Genomic DNA, 16860 nt, shown 5'->3' on the forward strand with positions numbered 1-16860 from the left:
TGCTCCCCTTTCGACAAGATGATATCCAGGATGACTACGTTGAAACTCCTCGTCACTAGAACCAAAGAAGGAAGACAGCCGGTGCACATTCTGTTCCATAGATGCCCACGAGAAGGATCAAGAATGCAATAACGTGAAACAGTGCCCAAACAGATACAGTGCGGGAGACTTGATATAGGGCTTTACATCTACATGGAAAGTGTGAGTATGGGAAAAGTTACTAAAATGCTATTTTTAGCTGCCTCATATCCTTCGTTGTTTATCGACCATCATATACAAAGTTGACAATTATGACACTTCATCAAGAAGACAAAAATGTAGAAACGTCGTCCGTCTCCCCCATATGAAACATTACTACAGTCATGAGGCACGGATTGATGTGGGCTTCTCGTTAAAAAAAACTGAAGGCTTGCTTGTTGATTGCTAAGCTTCGACAGGAGGGATTACCTTTGATGTTCATCATAGCGAGTAGGATGTGACAGCGTGACCCCAACAAGATAATCATCCAGCCCTGCAACACAGGATCTAGATCTAGATATAGGTTGCTGTAATTGGCTCAGTTGGGAACTTCTGAAGGAGCAGGTTGTTGTGTTTCTCCATGAGAAGGAGCAATGCCATGAGTTGTGCTGCAAGCACTGTGGAGTAGCAATCAGCATTACTGGCTGGTGTGCTGTGTGGAACTAGTTCAAATCCAATCACTAGCAAATACTAGTCCTTTAGTATTTATCATTTCTAGAAGATATATGAAATTTCTTATGTTTGTATATTCTGGAATATTCAGTAGCAGCACTCTTTGGCCAGGAGGCAGCTCTCTTCTGTTTGTATATTGGTATCTGTAGTAAACATGCATTCAGTGGTAAGTTTTGTACTTCATTATTGACTTTGCTTTCAGATTTGGACTTGACGGTGGTTATGATGTGACTCTGTGTGTGTGCGTGTGTGCATTTCATTTGTGTATTAATGTAGTGTAGAAATATTGTAGCACAAAGATTAAGCTTTAGTGTTATTTCCAGGAGCATATCAGTAGAACCAGTACCTCTTGACCTGACTTCGCCATTTAGTGAAGCAGTTACAACGCCCACTGATGATGCATCAAGTGGTACAGAAGAGGTCGAAGCAGCCTTCTTATCAAACCAGCCACGAAGTATGCGCATTGCCTTCCTGTTTGATTCAACACTAACTGCATTCCTCATGATGGGCAACTTATCTCCAGTGAGTGCTGCCTCTAATTTATCCACAGATGTCAGTGCCATTATTCCCAATGAAAGAATAATATTTTCTGTCATCATTTAATGTCCCTAACAACCCTGGAAGTTGAAACTATATGGTTGGGCATGTGGGGTGCACCAATAATTTAAAATAATGTGATTTCACCATAAAACTATACTGTGTTATAAGCAATTAGAAATCCCCAGTGTTTGAATACTTTCTTGAAATAAGCATGACACGGTTTAAGAGCACGTTTGTTTCCTTTCAGTTTGCTGGTAATATTAATTGAAAATTTCTTTTAAAAGCCAGAAGCTGCCACAAAAGAGACAGTGTTTAACTGATAACTCAGTATTTTTTCTTCTCAATCAATAACTCTTCGATAACATTTTTACTTCGAACAGTAAGATCTTAGGTTCAATTCCTTTTGAGGATGCAGATCATGAATGGAACTGACATGCTGACCCTCTGTTTGCCTGACTAGTGAAAAAAATTTTATTTATGATCATCACTTTACTTGATTCTGCGTGGTCTGATGATGCAGTGTGGAATGTTTTAATTGGCGTAGAATTATGATTAATGAGTTAGTTAATGCACTTTGACTGCATGTATTTGTGTCTTTTATTACATCAGACTGATGTTATCTCCTATTAATAGTAATGCTCAGTTGCTACGGGGTCTTCAAAATGAACAGTATATTTGTGTCACTTAGTAGATCTACTTTAACTGTTCACCAGCATCATGTTTGCCAACAACAACAGCTACTAGCATTGGGTATTGTTACTACAATAGATGGTTACAAAAGCTATAGTTAAGACACACAGTAAATTACTATCATTCTTTCATGTAGGAGGTGTGGGGGAGGGGAGTACATTACACTACATTTTTATGTTTCAGTAACCTGGAAATGTTACTGTTTCGAACGTACCTACTCAGTTTCAACTAAAAGTCATCAAAGTTTGTAATGGGTGTTTAAAAATATGATCTATAATTTTAAAAAATCATAGATGCATGTATATTCCTGTTGAGTAACACAACAAATGAAATATTAATTTATCATCGTTAATTTGTAGATGAATGTTTGAAATTCAGGAGAACAGCAAATAAGTCTACACTCAATCTTTTATTGGATAATGGGTCAGTGGCTGTTCCTAATTTATGTGTAGCAACAGCACAATCAGCCGTGTGTATTAGTTTTATTAATTTGCAGCTGGGTTTGGTGATAAAATCCACCATCTTCACACTCCTAGGTAGATACAGAGAACATATGGGTATGAAAATATTCTTTAACTGAATTATACTGAACCAATTGACATCATACATGTGCTTGTGACTATGCTAGTATTAAAACTGTAAAAATCAACTGCTAGAGATAGTACTCCACTGCAACATATGTGTAACAGCTGCTAAAAGCGAAATAACCTACACCTTCTCATTAATATGTATATACTGATCTTGCTGAGGAATACATTTGTGGTGTAGGCTATTTGATTGTAACAGTTATTACAGATATTTTACAGTGGAGCACTATCTGTAGCTGCCAGCCGCAGTTGCCGAGTGGTTCTAGGCGCTTTAGTCTGGAACCGCATGACCACAACAGTCACAGGTTCGTATCCTGCCTCGGGCATGGATGTGTGTGATGTCTTTAGGTTAGTTAGGTTTAAGTAGTTCTAAGTTCGAGGGGATTAATGACCTCAGATGTTAAGTTCCACTGTGCTCAGAGCCATTTGAACCATTTTGAACTATCTGTAGCTATTTCCTTTTGCAGTTTTGATACTAGTATAGTCGCGTGCATGTATGTAGTATAAATTGTTTCACTATAATTCAGTTAACAAATAGTGTGATATTGATAAGTTTCCTGTATCCATTTAGGCACCTGACAATTGTGGTTGTGCTTGGTTTTTTTTTAATTGAGTTGTCATCAGAAAATTTGGCAGTGTTGAATATCCCCTGAAAGTGAAGTTCTTTACTTTTTAAGAGAGAGAAAGATCGCATAAAGAGAATTTTCACACCATTCTTCACTTTTGATGTCTTATAATATTTTTTACTGACAAATATGACAGGGAGAGTACCTTAGCTGTTCACAAACGGAATCCTGAAAATTAACTCACCAAATGATTTACCATTTATAATGCAGAGCAACATTTGACCTTGAGAACTCAGGAAGAGATCAAATATCACTGCCAAGAAATCCGTCATCTACAATGATTTCATGACTACCATCGAAGCTATTCAGCATACATACTCATCTGAGAAATGTATCTTGATACTCTGATTCTGTTGGGGAATTCGGGGAAATGATTTAGCCGATAAGATATGACAGGTAGAATGACTATAGGAGAGCCACAGTAGCACAATTTGTGGTCCATTGCATTCCATCACATGAGTGTTGAAGTGCTGTGTTGTGTCATTAGGAGGCATATGCTCTTGAACATCAGGTTAGGAAGAGAAGAATATCAGCAGTTGAATATCTTTTGTTGAATGGCAACAAATGGAGGCATGTTTTTGATGTTTAAAATATCTTACAGTCATGTTCACTGAAAGCGAATTCTCCTGGGTTTGGAAACTCAAGTTGTGTTACACATTTTGATAGAGGGATTTGGAAAGAATGCCTCTCAATAGACTCTTGTTTCATAATATTATTTGGGTAATATGTAGAATCTGCTGATGAAAACACAAATCTAAAGAGATTGCAGGTAGTCATGTAAAGAAAGAGAGAGAAATGAAATATTAGTAATGTGACAACTTTGGTGTGGCAGTTGCACAGTGGCACACAGTCAGTCTGAAAACTATTTTTATTTTCAGCCTTCAGAAATGTTCAGCTACGAATAAGTATTTGACTGAGTCATTCATAACCATTCCGAAGAGAGCTAATGGCTTTGCTAATAAGGTGTGTTAATGTGTCATACTAAAAGAACTGTTTCTAAACATTTGGAAGAGCACAAGGGAAATTGTAGAAGAGGAGAAACGGAACGATCAGCTGTTGCGCAACATGCTTTCCAGCCAGGGAATCACAATATTAGTTTCGAGGAGATGCAAGTACTAGCGGCCACAAGCGGATATTACGAAAGGCTCTACAGGGAGGCAATCAAAATTGCTAAACACCCAAATAATTTCAACCGAAAGGAGGAGGGTGTGAAATTAAACAGTATATGGATGCCGGTGCTAAAGAAGATGTGTACCACCCGTCTCCCGCAGTCGGAGACGGAACGTTGGGAATTGACACAGAATTCATCAACCGACCACGGCATAACAGCCCGGTTAATTATAATGGACTTAATGTGTCATGTCAAGAAATTGTGATTAAATTGAAATAAGACTTGAGAAATATCAAATGTTTATAAATTATTGTTGTGTTCTATAGTATACACTGTAGAATATACACAATACTGTGCTTATCATTTATAATTATGAAGTTGTTCTACCAAGAAGTGATGTAAGACTCAGTTTATGGAACATGAAAGAACTGTAGAAATGTATTAGTTGATGATAAACCGTTACTGTTACCTATTTGCAGTATTCAGTGGTACAAGATATTCAAAGAAAGCTGAAAGTGTGAAGATCGTAGCAGGATTGGGGGCAGACTCCCATTAGATATAGATTTGGAAATAATGATCCTTTCCTCAGTATATATTATTATACTTGGGGAATAGGTCAGCACAGTGAAAATATGGTACATTACATTAGCCAAAACATCTTTAAATAAGAAAAAGACGGATAAAATTTTACTCATAAATAAAGGCTCTAAATGCCTACCACATCTTGCTTTCATCTGGTTTTTTTCCAAGGAAATTATATTATACGCCAATCAAAAAACAGCAAAATTTCTAATATTAGGGAACAAATATGTAATATCTTGTTGTATGTAACCCACAAGCTCAAATAAAGTAAGTGGTTACGTTTAAAAAAATAAGAACACTATCATGAATTGTGTTGTATCAACCGAAATTGAGAATGGCAAAAGAACCAGCATTTTTTGGAGAAACTGGAAGTGTAGGAATGCATTACTCCAATACATGACAGACATTCCAAGAGCAGACAGACATAGAATTCTTTCTGTTCCTGTATGTTCAGTATAGTTTTGCCTCATTATTCTTCAAACACAACATTTTCTGCTATCTGGATAGTATTATCTTCTACTGTTCTTAATATCCAGGGTTCCTCACTACCACAATTAAGGCATTTAACTCAGATTCGGGAAATGTAAGATTCAAATACCTATTCAACCTTCCTAACTTAAATTTACATCAGTTTCCCCAAATGCTTCAGATGAAGGGCAGGCTCATTCCTCCATTAAGGCCATGACTGATATCTCACATTATCCTTGTTCAACTGACCTCATGTTCCTCATCCATTTTTTTCCTTTTCCTGTCCTTGTCTACATTCTCTTGTCCAACATCTGACTGTTTTGTCAGTCCTTGCACTTTACTTACTTTCCCAAATTATTGCTTCCACTAATGTCTTTCCATCTTGCCCCCACTTTTTTTGCTGATTTGTGTTATATGAAGCTAACTATTAAACATCTTTCATCTCAACACTTCATTTCTGTATGCTCAAGTCAATTTATAGAATTTATTTCAGTTTTGGAGTTGCACTTATAGTGGTCCTGCATAAAAGAATAATATATGTCAAGAGTTTGCATTACTTGCACCATGTTCTACTACTTAATGACATCAGTTGTACCCTTCTGTGTGTGTTTACTGTGTGATTTGCTTTTACTTTAGGGGTTGAAGAATCACGCAGTAACCATGTTTGAAGTGGGGAAGCTATCTGATGAATCACTAGATAGCTTTGTTACTGAACTAGATAGCATATCAACAGTGGATAGTGAAGGTGAAGCTCAACGATACTTTGAACATGCCTTCAATTTACGTTCTACCATTGGATTTTTACGGAGTAATCCTGCCATGGGACAAGATCTGAACTTGCCTCTAGATCTGGTACGCTGTGAAAGCTTGCAGTCTTTAGATCCTGCTACCTGCACTCGCCTGCTTGTTAAGAATTACAGGTAAGTTCCATATAAAGTTTTCTTGTGCCGTCTTTAAGTTATGAAAAGTAAAGTGTTAATTAAAGTACAGAATTGCATGATCTCTAATGTATGGAAGTCACACATTAACGTAAACACAATTTGGCACATAAAAACAGCTTCTGCTTACCAGGTACAGAAACATTATCTGGAGCAGGCCTGACATGCGCATAGATCAAAAGATATTTTATATTGTAACCTGTTAGAACTTGTAAATCATTTCCTTCTTTGTAAACAGAAAGATGTAGCATGAAATGGAAAAAAAAGTACAAGAAAGCTGATGAAACTGCTTTAATGTTCTCTCTTTTTTCCTCTGGTTTCAAAACTAGTAAGCACATGTTATTCAACCCTCAAATGCTTCTGATATCTTGTGTACATTGTTCAGCCAGTAAGCACTGCACATTGTTGCAGCTAATGAAATTTCCTGATTTATTTCCACCCAAATTTGATGACACATGTTTTTTTAAATAAATGACTAATGAACACGCAAATTTTTGAATTTTGACTTTTGCTGTAACTATCCAATTTTTTTTTTCATATTTAGTCTCTCACTGTGTTTTCTTTTCATACATGTATGTTTCATTTTTGCTGAATATCACATATTTGTGTTTTTCACCCTGTTATTGTGGTCTTCTGTCTGAAGACTGGTTTGATGCAGCTCTCCACATTAGTCTTTTCTGTGCAAGCCTCTTTATTACCAAATAACTGCTGCAACCTACATCCATTTGAACCTGCTTACTGTTTTCATCCCTTGGCCTCCCTCTACAGTTTTTACCCTGCACACTTCCCTTCAGTTACAATATTGACAATTCCTTGATGCCTCAGAATGTGTCCTAATAAACAAACTCCTCTTTTAGTCAAATTGTGGCATTAATTTCTTTTCTCCCAAATTTGATCCACTACCTTCTCATCAGTTACATTGTCTATCCAGCTTATTATCTTCAGCATTCTTCTGTAGCACCATATTTCAAAAACCTTTATGTTCTTCTTGTCTGAACTTCTTATCGTCAATATTTCAATTCCATACAAAACTACACTCCAGACAGATACCTCCAGAAAAGACTTCCTAACACATTAAGTTCATATTTGATGTTAACAAGTTCCTCTTTTTTGGAAATGATTTCGTTGCTGTAGCCTGTCTGCATTTTATGTCATCTCTACTTTGGACATCAGTTATTTTGCTGCTTAAATAACAAAACTCATTTACTGCTTTTAGTGTCTCATTTCCTGATTGTATACTGACAGAATTGCCTGATTTTGTTCAACTTCATTCCATTACCTTTGTTTTCTTTTTTACGCTCATCTTATAACCTCTTCTCAAAATATTGTCCATTCTGTTCAACTGCTCTTCCAATTCCTTTGCTGTCTCTGATAAGACTACAATTTCATCAGCAAAACTCTGAGTTTTTATTTCTTCTCCCTGAACTTTAATTCCCAATCAAAATTTTTCTTCAGCTTCCTTCACTGCTTGCTCAGTGTATATATTGAATAACATCAAGTGTAGTCTGCAATCGTGTCTCACCCCCTCCTCAACCATTGCTTCCCTTTCTGCCCTCCAATTCTCATAACTGCAGTCTGCTTTCTGTACGAACTGTATATAACATTTTGCTTCATGTAATTTATCCCCGATACCTTTTGAATTTCAAAAAACATATTCCAGTCAACATTGTCAAAAGTTCTCTCTAAATCTATGAATGCTATAAAAGTAGGTTTACCTTTCTTTAACCTATCTTCTGAGATAAGTCGTGGTGTCAGTAATGCATCTCATGTTCCTGCATTTCCTGTAACTCAAACTGATACTTCCTAAGGTTGCTTTCTACCAGTTTTTCCCTTCTTCTGTAAATAATTCATGTTGGTATTTTGGAACCATAACTTATTAAACTGACATTTTAGTAATATTCACATCTGTCAGCACCTGTTTTCTTTGGAACTGGAATTATTACATTCTTGTTGAAGTCTTGGAGATATTTTGTCTATCTCATCTACCAGTATCTTGCACACCAGATGGAATAGTTTTGTCATGGCTGGCTCTCTCAAGTATCTCAAGAATTATGAGGGAATGTTGTCTTTTCCAGGAGCCGTGTTTTGGCTTATATCTTTCAGTACTTTGTTAAATTCTTCTTCTAGTGTCATATTTTCCATCTCACTGAACTTGTAAGTCATTTCCAGCCAGGTGTCTGGATACTTTTGATCACATAGTGTATGTTCCTCCTCTATGCTTGTACAGTCTTGCATTTTGTTCTCTAGCCATTCCTGCTTAGCCATTCAACATATCCCCCTGCGGGTTCGGGGGTTAGAATAGGCCCGCGGTATTCCTGCCTGTCGTAAGAGGCGACTAAAAGGAGTCTCAAACGTTTCGGCCTTATGTGATGGTCCCCTGTTGGGTTAGACCTCCATATCTCAAAATTTTTCCGAAGAGCGAGCCGATTGGGGAAGGGCGCCTTACTTGGTGCATTGTGTCCATGTTGTGTTGAGGACTTTTGCCATCTTATTCGTCGTTGCATTGCAGTCCTGCCCGCTCTCCATTGCTTGGGCATGGATGCGCTCCTGCGTGCTCTTTCTGCCAAGCACTGTGCAGGGCCATTTTCTGCACTGGCGACGCCCATGGACAACATGTCACCTAACATCCAGCACGGTAGCCAGTCCGTTGTGGTGGGGCCGCCATGTACCCTCTTGGTTGTAGCCCCCTGACAACACAGGGATCGCTCTGCTGATGCCTGCGCCGTTAACTCCCCACGTATGCCAAGGAGTAGATGCCCATCTCCCTGGGGCATCGGGACTCCCGGCAATGGCCATCCTGCCAGGTGGCCTTTGCTGTGGCTGGGTGGCGCCCGTGGGGAGGGCCCTTGGTCGGAGTAGGTGGCATCAGGGCGGATGACCCGCAATGAAGCGTGGTACATCATCTCTCGCTGGCAGCCAGCCGTCAGCAGTCTCTAAGCGTTCGAGAGCCCATTTTAAAGGTAACGTTTATGACCCCAAATCGTTCCCCTCCCTCGCCACACCATGGGAGGAACGACAGGCATTGCGTGACAGTGAGACGTATTCGCCCAGATATCTTGTCTGTACCAGAGCTGATGGGGAATCTTTTCTATCCGTGAAGCCTCAGTTCTTTGTAGAGCATTTAGAGGACAAGTTCGGTGAGGTGGAGGGCTTGTCCAAGATGCGGTCTGGATCGGTGTTGATAAAAACGGCATCCTCTGCCCAGTCACGGAGGTTGCTCAATTGTGACAAGTTGGGGGATGTTTCCGTTAGCATCACGCCGCATAAGAGTCTGAACATGGTCCAGGGTATTATATTCCACCGGGATCTTCTTCTGCAGTCCGACGATGAATTACGTGCCAACCTCGAACGACGAGGTGTTCACTTCGTCCGGCGCGTCCATCGGGGTCCGAAGGATAATCAGGTCGCCACCGGTGCCTTCATCTTGGCCTTTGAGGGTGATGTTTTACCCGAAAAGGTTAAGGTGATGGTTTACCGTTGTGATGTGAAACCATATATCCCTCCTCCGATGCGGTGTTTTAAATGCTGGAAGTTCGGGCACATGTCATCTCGCTGTACTTCCAGCATCACGTGTCGGGATTGCGGACGTCCTTCGCATCCCGATACTCCATGTGCCCCGCCTCCTATCTGTGTTAACTGCGGAGAACACCATTCCCCCTGCTCGCCGGACTGCAGGATATTGCAGAAAGAACGGAAGATAATGGAATATAAGACCTTGGACCGGCTGACCTACCCCGAGGCTAGACGGAAATATGAGAGGCTCCATCCTGTGGCAATGCCGTCAACCTACGCCGCTGCTGCAACGACGGTTCTCCCGTCATCACGAATCGGCTCTAAGATCGGTCAGCCTCCAACGGCCCCCTTGCTTGTGGGGGGCACTTCACACCCTGTTGCTCCTGCTCCATCTTCTCCAGGAGCAACACCCTCCCAACCATCGGGGACATCAGCTCCCCCTTCCCAGCCGGAGAAGCGTAAGACTTCTTCGGCTACTCTCGCAAGGAAGGGGTCCCTTGGGGACCTCCCTTCGCACGCTCCGACCGGTTCCAAAGCCGACGGCCGCAAGTGGCTCAAACAACCGCCAGTCCCTGGTCGTCGGGACACACGGTCATCGTCTGTCCCTGAGACTGACCCAGTGACGCCCTCCCAGCCTGAACCACCTAAGGCGCAGCGCGAGAAGCAGAAGAAGAAGAAACTCCCCAAGGCTACCGACATTGCGGTGGCACCCATTCCACCGCTTCCTACAAGCTCTGCGTCTGAGGATGAGGTGGAGATTCTGGCGTCCGCTGCGGACATGGATCTCGCCGGTCCCTCGGATGCAGTAGATGGCTGTTGTCCAGGTGGTGACTCCGTAGCAGCAGGGGCCCCGGAGGCGTAAACTGCCTCCCCAATCCCTTCACGCCTTTCCCATCCATGGCTAATACCATCCTCCAGTGGAACTGCAGCGGTTTTTTCCACCATCTAGCTGAGCTCCGCCAACTTATCAGCCGTCATCCTTTCCTTTGCATTGCTCTGCAGGAAACTTGGTTTCCAGCAATGCGAACCCCCGCCCTCCGTGGCTATCGGGGTTATTTTAAGAACCGGGCAGCTTATGAAAGGGTGTCTGGTGGCGTCTGCATATATGTCCTTAACTCCCTTCACAGCGAGTTTGTACCTCTACAAACAGCTTTAGAGGCTGTCGCTGTTCGGGTGTGGACGCCACAGGCTATCACCGTCTGCAGTATTTACCTTCCACCTGATGGTACTGTCGCGCAGCATGTCCTGGCTGCTCTGATAGCACAACTGCCGCCACCTTTTTTGCTGCTGGGCGATTTCAATGCCCACAACCCTCTGTGGGGTGGGACTGTCTCCGATGATCGTGGTCGGGCCGTGGAGCATGTGTTGGCTCAGCTCGACCTTAGCCTCTTGAACACCGGTGCTCCCACGCATTTCAGTGTGGCCCATGGCTCGTTCTCGGCCATCGATCTCTCTATTTGCAGCCCTGGACTTGTCCCATCCCTCCACTGGAGGGTGCATCCTGACCTGTGTGGTAGTGACCATTTTCCCATCTATTTGTCACTGCCACAGTGTCATTCTTCTGGGCGCTTGCCCCGCTGGGCTCTCCACAGGGCTGACTGGCCAGCTTTTACTTCCGCTGTAACCATTGCGTCTCCCCCACAGGGTGACATTGACGAGGTGGTCCGTGTTTTCACCACGTCCATCATTTCAGCGGCCGAGGCTGCCATCCCCCGTTCCTCTGGCCTCCCTCGGCGGAAGGCTGTCCCCTGGTGGTCGCCGGAGATTGCTGAGGCTATTCGCGACCGTAGGCGGGCTCTCCAGCGTCATAGGCGGCACCCGTCTCTGGAGACCCTCATCGCCTTTAAGAGGCTCCGTGCCTTCGCCCGTCGTCTTATTGCACGGCGTAAGCAGGAGTGCTGGGAGAGGTACGTCTCCTCCCTGGGCTCCCGTGTCTCGTCCTCGCACGTGTGGTCCCGGATCCGGCGGATTTATGGCTCCCAGACCCCTATGGGTGTCCCTGGGCTCTCCTTGGACGGCGCTGTCTGCACGGACGCTGCCGCCATTGCTGAACGGCTAGCCGCGCACTTTGCTCAGAGCTCTGCGACTGCATGCTATCCCCCCGCCTTTCGCTCTCTAAAGGAGCGAGCCGAGCGGACGCCGTTCTCATTCCACACGCGTCGTTCTGAAACATACAATGCACCTTTCAGCGAGAGGGAATTCCTCACCGCCCTCGCCGATTGCCCTGATACAGCACCAGGCCCAGACTGCATCCACGCGCAGATGCTGAAGCATCTCTCCAGGGACTGCCAGAGACACATTCTCGCGATATTTAATCGCATTTGGAGCGAAGGCGTGTTCCCGTCGCAATGGCGGGAGGGTGTTATTGTCCCCATCTTGAAACCCAGTGCGGACCCACTGTCGGTGGACAGCTATCGTCCCATTACCCTCACCAACGTTTTGTGCAAATTGCTCGAACGTATGGTGGGGCGGCGTTTGTGTTGGGTCCTTGAGTCGCGCGGTCTCCTCGCTCCATCCCAGGGTGGCTTCCGTCGGGGCCGGTCTGCAGTGGACAATTTGGTGCGGCTGGAATCTGCTGTCCGTACGGCCTTTGCCCGACGTCAGCATCTCGTTGCTGTATATTTCGATCTGCGGAAGGCGTATGACACCACATGGAGGCATCACATCCTCGCCACCTTGCATGGGTGGGGTCTTCGTGGTCGGCTCCCGGCTTTTCTTCAAAGTTTTTTATTGCGCCGCTCTTTCCGGGTGCAAGTCGGTGCCACCTCTAGTTCCCCTTATATACAGGAAAATGGGGTCCCGCAGGGCTCGGTGTTGAGCGTCTCCTTATTTTTAGTGGCCATTAATGGTCTGGCTGCAGCAGTGGGGTCGTCGGTGTCTCCTTCTTTGTATGCCGACGACTTCTGCATCTCATTTAGCTCCACGACTACGGGAGTCGCCGAACGCAGGCTGCAAGTCGCCGTTCGCAAGGCAGCATCATGGGCTCTGACTCATGGTTTTCACTTCTCTGCTGCCAAGACTCGAGTAATGCACTTCTGCAGGCGTCGGACGGTCCACCCTCATCCTGAACTTTACCTCGACGGCCACCTGCTTGCAGTGGTGGACTCTTGCCGCTTCTTGGGACTTGTGTTTGATGCCCGGCTCACATGGGTTCCTCATGTTACTCAGCTGAAGCAAAAATGCTGGTGGCACCTCAACGCCCTCCGCTGCCTTAGCCACACGTCTTGGGGTGCAGATCGCTGCACGCTGCTGCGATTGTACAGAGCCCTTGTGCAGTCCCGGCTTGATTATGGGAGCCTGGCCTATGGGTCTGCGTCACCCTCAGTGTTGAAGTTGTTAGACCCCATACACCACTGTGGGGTTCGGCTTGCAACTTGCGCTTTTCGCACTAGTCCCGTGGATAGTCTACTGGTGGAGGCCGGGGTTCCCCCGCTGCGGATTCGGCGCCATCGTCTGCTCGCCGACTATGCTGTCCACGTCCATTGCTCGCCAGGCCATCCCAATCGTCGCCTGCTTTTCCCTGCCGTGGTCCTCCATCTGCCCGAACGGCGACCTAGGTCTGGGCTTTCCGTAGCTGTCCGTGTCCAGTCCCTGCTGTCAGAACTGGGGTCATTCCCTCTTCTGCCTCCCTTCCGGGTCCGTACACCTACGCCTCCCTGGTGTTTGTCCCGGCCGTCTGTCCGTCTGGATTTGGCACAGGGCCCTAAGGACTCGGTTCCGCCTGTGGCCCTCCGTCGCCGTTTTCTTGCGCTCCTCGAATCATTTCCGGGCTGTGAGCCTGTCTACACTGATGGTTCCCTGGTTGATGGTCGCACTGCCTACGCCTTTGCTCACTCTGCCCATGTTGAGCAACGCTCCTTGCCGGCTGGCTGCAGTATTTTTACTGCAGAGCTGGTGGCCATCTTGCGCGCTCTTGAGCATATGCGTTTCTGCTCAGGTAGGTCCATCGTGATCTGCAGTGACTCCCTGAGCAGCCTTCAGGCCATCGACCGCTGCTATCCCTCCTCTCCTCTGGTGTCCCCTATTCAGGAGACTGTTTCCGCCATTGCCCGTTCTGGTCATTCGGTGGTCTTGGTTTGGACGCCCGGTCATGTTGGCATCCCAGGGAACGAACGTGTAGACAGGCTGGCCAAAGGGGCGATCGACGCCCCGGCTTTGGAGGTCGGCCTTACGGCTCGCGACCAGCAGCTGTTGTTGCGCCGTAAGCTGATTGGGATGTGGGCTGCTGAGTGGCGTGGCATGACAGCCCTGAATAAACTGCGGGCTGTCAAGGGGACGACCGATGTGTGGCGCTCCTCCCTGCGGGCTTCTCGCAGGGTCTCGGTAGTCCTGTGTCGGCTGCGCATCGGCCATACATACCTGACGCACGGCCATCTGTTGCGTCAGGAGGATCCCCCCTTGTGTCGGTGTGGGTCCCGGCTGACGGTCGGCCACATTTTGCTGGAGTGTCCTCGACTGCGCACACTCCGGCAATCTTTTCATATCCCGGGCATTTTGGCTTTGGTTTTATCCGACGATGCCTCCATGGCTGACAATGTTTTACATTTTATCCGTAGTAGTCCTTTTTATGGTTCGATTTAGGGAGGTCCTGCGCCTTTTCCCTTTCTGTGTCTTTTGTCCTTGTGTCTGTTGCTGTTCTGGTGTGCCGTCAGATGGTTGACTCTTTCCCTTTTTTTTTCTCATGGTCAGTCAACCAGTCTCCGGCCATCCTCCTTTCTTCTGTTTCTTTCTGTCTGGTGTTCCTCTGTCCTGTTCTTGTCTGTAGTGTTTCTTGCTGCATTTGTGTTCTTCTAGCGCCTGGGGGGACGTCTCCCCCCCCTTTGGTTTTTATCTGCTCCGTAGATTTTCGGCTCGCCTGATTTTGGAATGGGGGACTGATGACCTTCGCTGTTTAGTCCCCCTTAAACATCCCAACAACCACCACCACCATTCAACATACCCATCAAGGAAAGTGTATTGTGAGTCATCTGTGGAGAACAGTGTTTTTATTGATAACTGCATGAAGAAATTTACGGGTATTAGGGGGCATTTTTTGCTGCTGTGATTATTTCTTCTGCTTCTGTCTCTTTGTCAGCAGTTAACTTAAGAAATTATCTATGCCCTTTTTATCCAGCTGTATGTATCTGGTGTCTTTGTTGCTGCAAATTCCTGAATCTCTTGCCTTTCTTTTTGCAAGAGGATGCCTGTTTTTCTGAAATATTTTCTTTATTATCTTTTGAAAGTACTTTCCTTCACATTATACAGACCTCTACAAGGTCAGCCAAGAACTCTTTGTTGGTGCAGAAAACTGCTTCCAGGGACTCTGAATGATGCACACTTAAGGTTTGTTTCACTTACATGTTTGTGTGTGTGTAAAAAGAGAGGCATGAGAATAATATGGGCCAAAAGGTTGTTTTGGAAATATCTGGATTGAGACTCCATAAGAAAACTGTGTCTCTTGCCTGCTGAGTAACCTAGTTCCAGAGTGATGTAACAGTATTGGCATGAGATATGCTTGCTGTGTAGCATAGTTTCTGATGTTGCTGGCTGGCATGCTACAGATTGTCAGTTCAAACCAGGCCCCCACAACCGCACGATTGGTCGACTGTGAAGAGCAGACAAATTGAATAGCTGGCCGGAGGCCATTAGAGCGGTAAACTGACACGCGGAGATCGAATGTTTATACATCGCTTTTGGTTATAAAATGCTTTCCCTTGAGTTAGGTCGCAAACAGAATGCCTCATTTAAATACGTTACTACAATATACTTTTTAATTTATGAACAAACAGCAACTAGTCACTGTTTATGAATTTATCTTACATACTACATGGAATCTGCCGTAGCTAAAAGTTATGTACTGGACCCCTAGCATTTTTCGTAGTTCATTTACGATAGATGTACGCAAAATGCGTCAAAATACTCGGAGATTTGCCCACTATATTAATAGATATTTTCTGACTCTACCTTGCTTTAGATTTTGTGACGAGAAGTGCATTATATATGGCATAGTGCTTTGGCAACTCACGACCAAATTATCAAGTTTCAACCTAATCTAGACCATGAAAATACTATCGATCAGCGAACTTTCTTCAAAATGATCAGAACATATAAAATGGTATTCTGTCGGTTGGAAATCTTGCCTCCTGACAGCGTGTAACCATTTTTGTAACAGCTGTGGTTTTGAGAAAGGAAACCTGCGAATAGATGCACAGCCATTATGCTAATACCATGTTACAAAAACATTTATTAAGCAAGTGCACTGACATACAAAACAACTTAAAATATTCACATACCTGTGAAATGTAATATTCGTTCCTTTCTCGAATTTAATTGTACTATTAATCGCTGCACAACTCTTCACCATTGTACTTCTTTTGATTGGAATGTACAGACAGTAGAATTACGAGTAACAAATACTGTATGTACGCCCCAACAAATATACAACGTTGAATCAGGGTCTTCATAAACAACAATACTAGACAACACATCAGACTACAACCACTATAATGGCGTCCAGCGGAAGGTTCAAATTATCCCGCGACTGCAGCGCCATCAGTGAGTGTAGTTATTTTTTACAAGGTCTTTGGTTCAAACCCAACCACCAGCAGTTATTTGTTATTTAGTTATTGTCAGTTGTGGAAAGTTCTCGAAATATCTTATGTTTGTATATTCTGGAATATTTGATGCATATACACTGAAGGACAAAAGAAACTGGTACACCTACCTAAAATCATGTAGGACCCCCGCAAGCACCCGGAAGTGCCGCAACATGACATAGCATGGACTTGACTAATGTATGAAGTACTGCTGGAGGGAATTGACACCATGAATCCTGCAGGGCTGTCCATAAATTCGCAAGAGTAAAAAGGGGTGGAGATCTTTTCTGAACAGCATGTTGTGAGGCATTCCAGATATGCTTAATAATGTTCATGTCTGGGGAGTTTGGTGGCTAGTGGAAGTGTTTAAACTCTGAAGAGTGTTCCTGGAGCCACTCTGTAGCTATTCTGGACATAGTGGGTGTCACATTGTCCTGCTGGAATTGACCAAGTCCGTTGGAATGCACAATGGACACAAATGGATGAGGTGATCAGACAGGATGGAATGCACAATGGACACGAATGGATGAGGTGATCAGA

The 16860-nt window shown here is 44.5% G+C and overlaps 1 protein-coding gene across 1 annotated transcript in view; it reads left to right on the forward strand.

The window, feature by feature from the left end:
* Positions 1 to 16860, forward strand: part of LOC124555493 (protein FAM91A1) — a 169651-nt gene that overhangs the window by 95546 nt on the left and 57245 nt on the right. Inside the window, exons 7-8 of the mRNA XM_047129418.1 lie at positions 1014 to 1212; positions 5931 to 6214. Coding sequence (XP_046985374.1) covers positions 1014 to 1212; positions 5931 to 6214 — 483 coding nt within the window. The remainder of the gene's footprint in view (positions 1 to 1013; positions 1213 to 5930; positions 6215 to 16860) is intronic.

The sequence above is a fragment of the Schistocerca americana genome, chromosome X (genome assembly GCF_021461395.2).
Source record: "Schistocerca americana isolate TAMUIC-IGC-003095 chromosome X, iqSchAmer2.1, whole genome shotgun sequence".
NCBI classification, from domain to species: domain Eukaryota; kingdom Metazoa; phylum Arthropoda; class Insecta; order Orthoptera; family Acrididae; genus Schistocerca; species Schistocerca americana.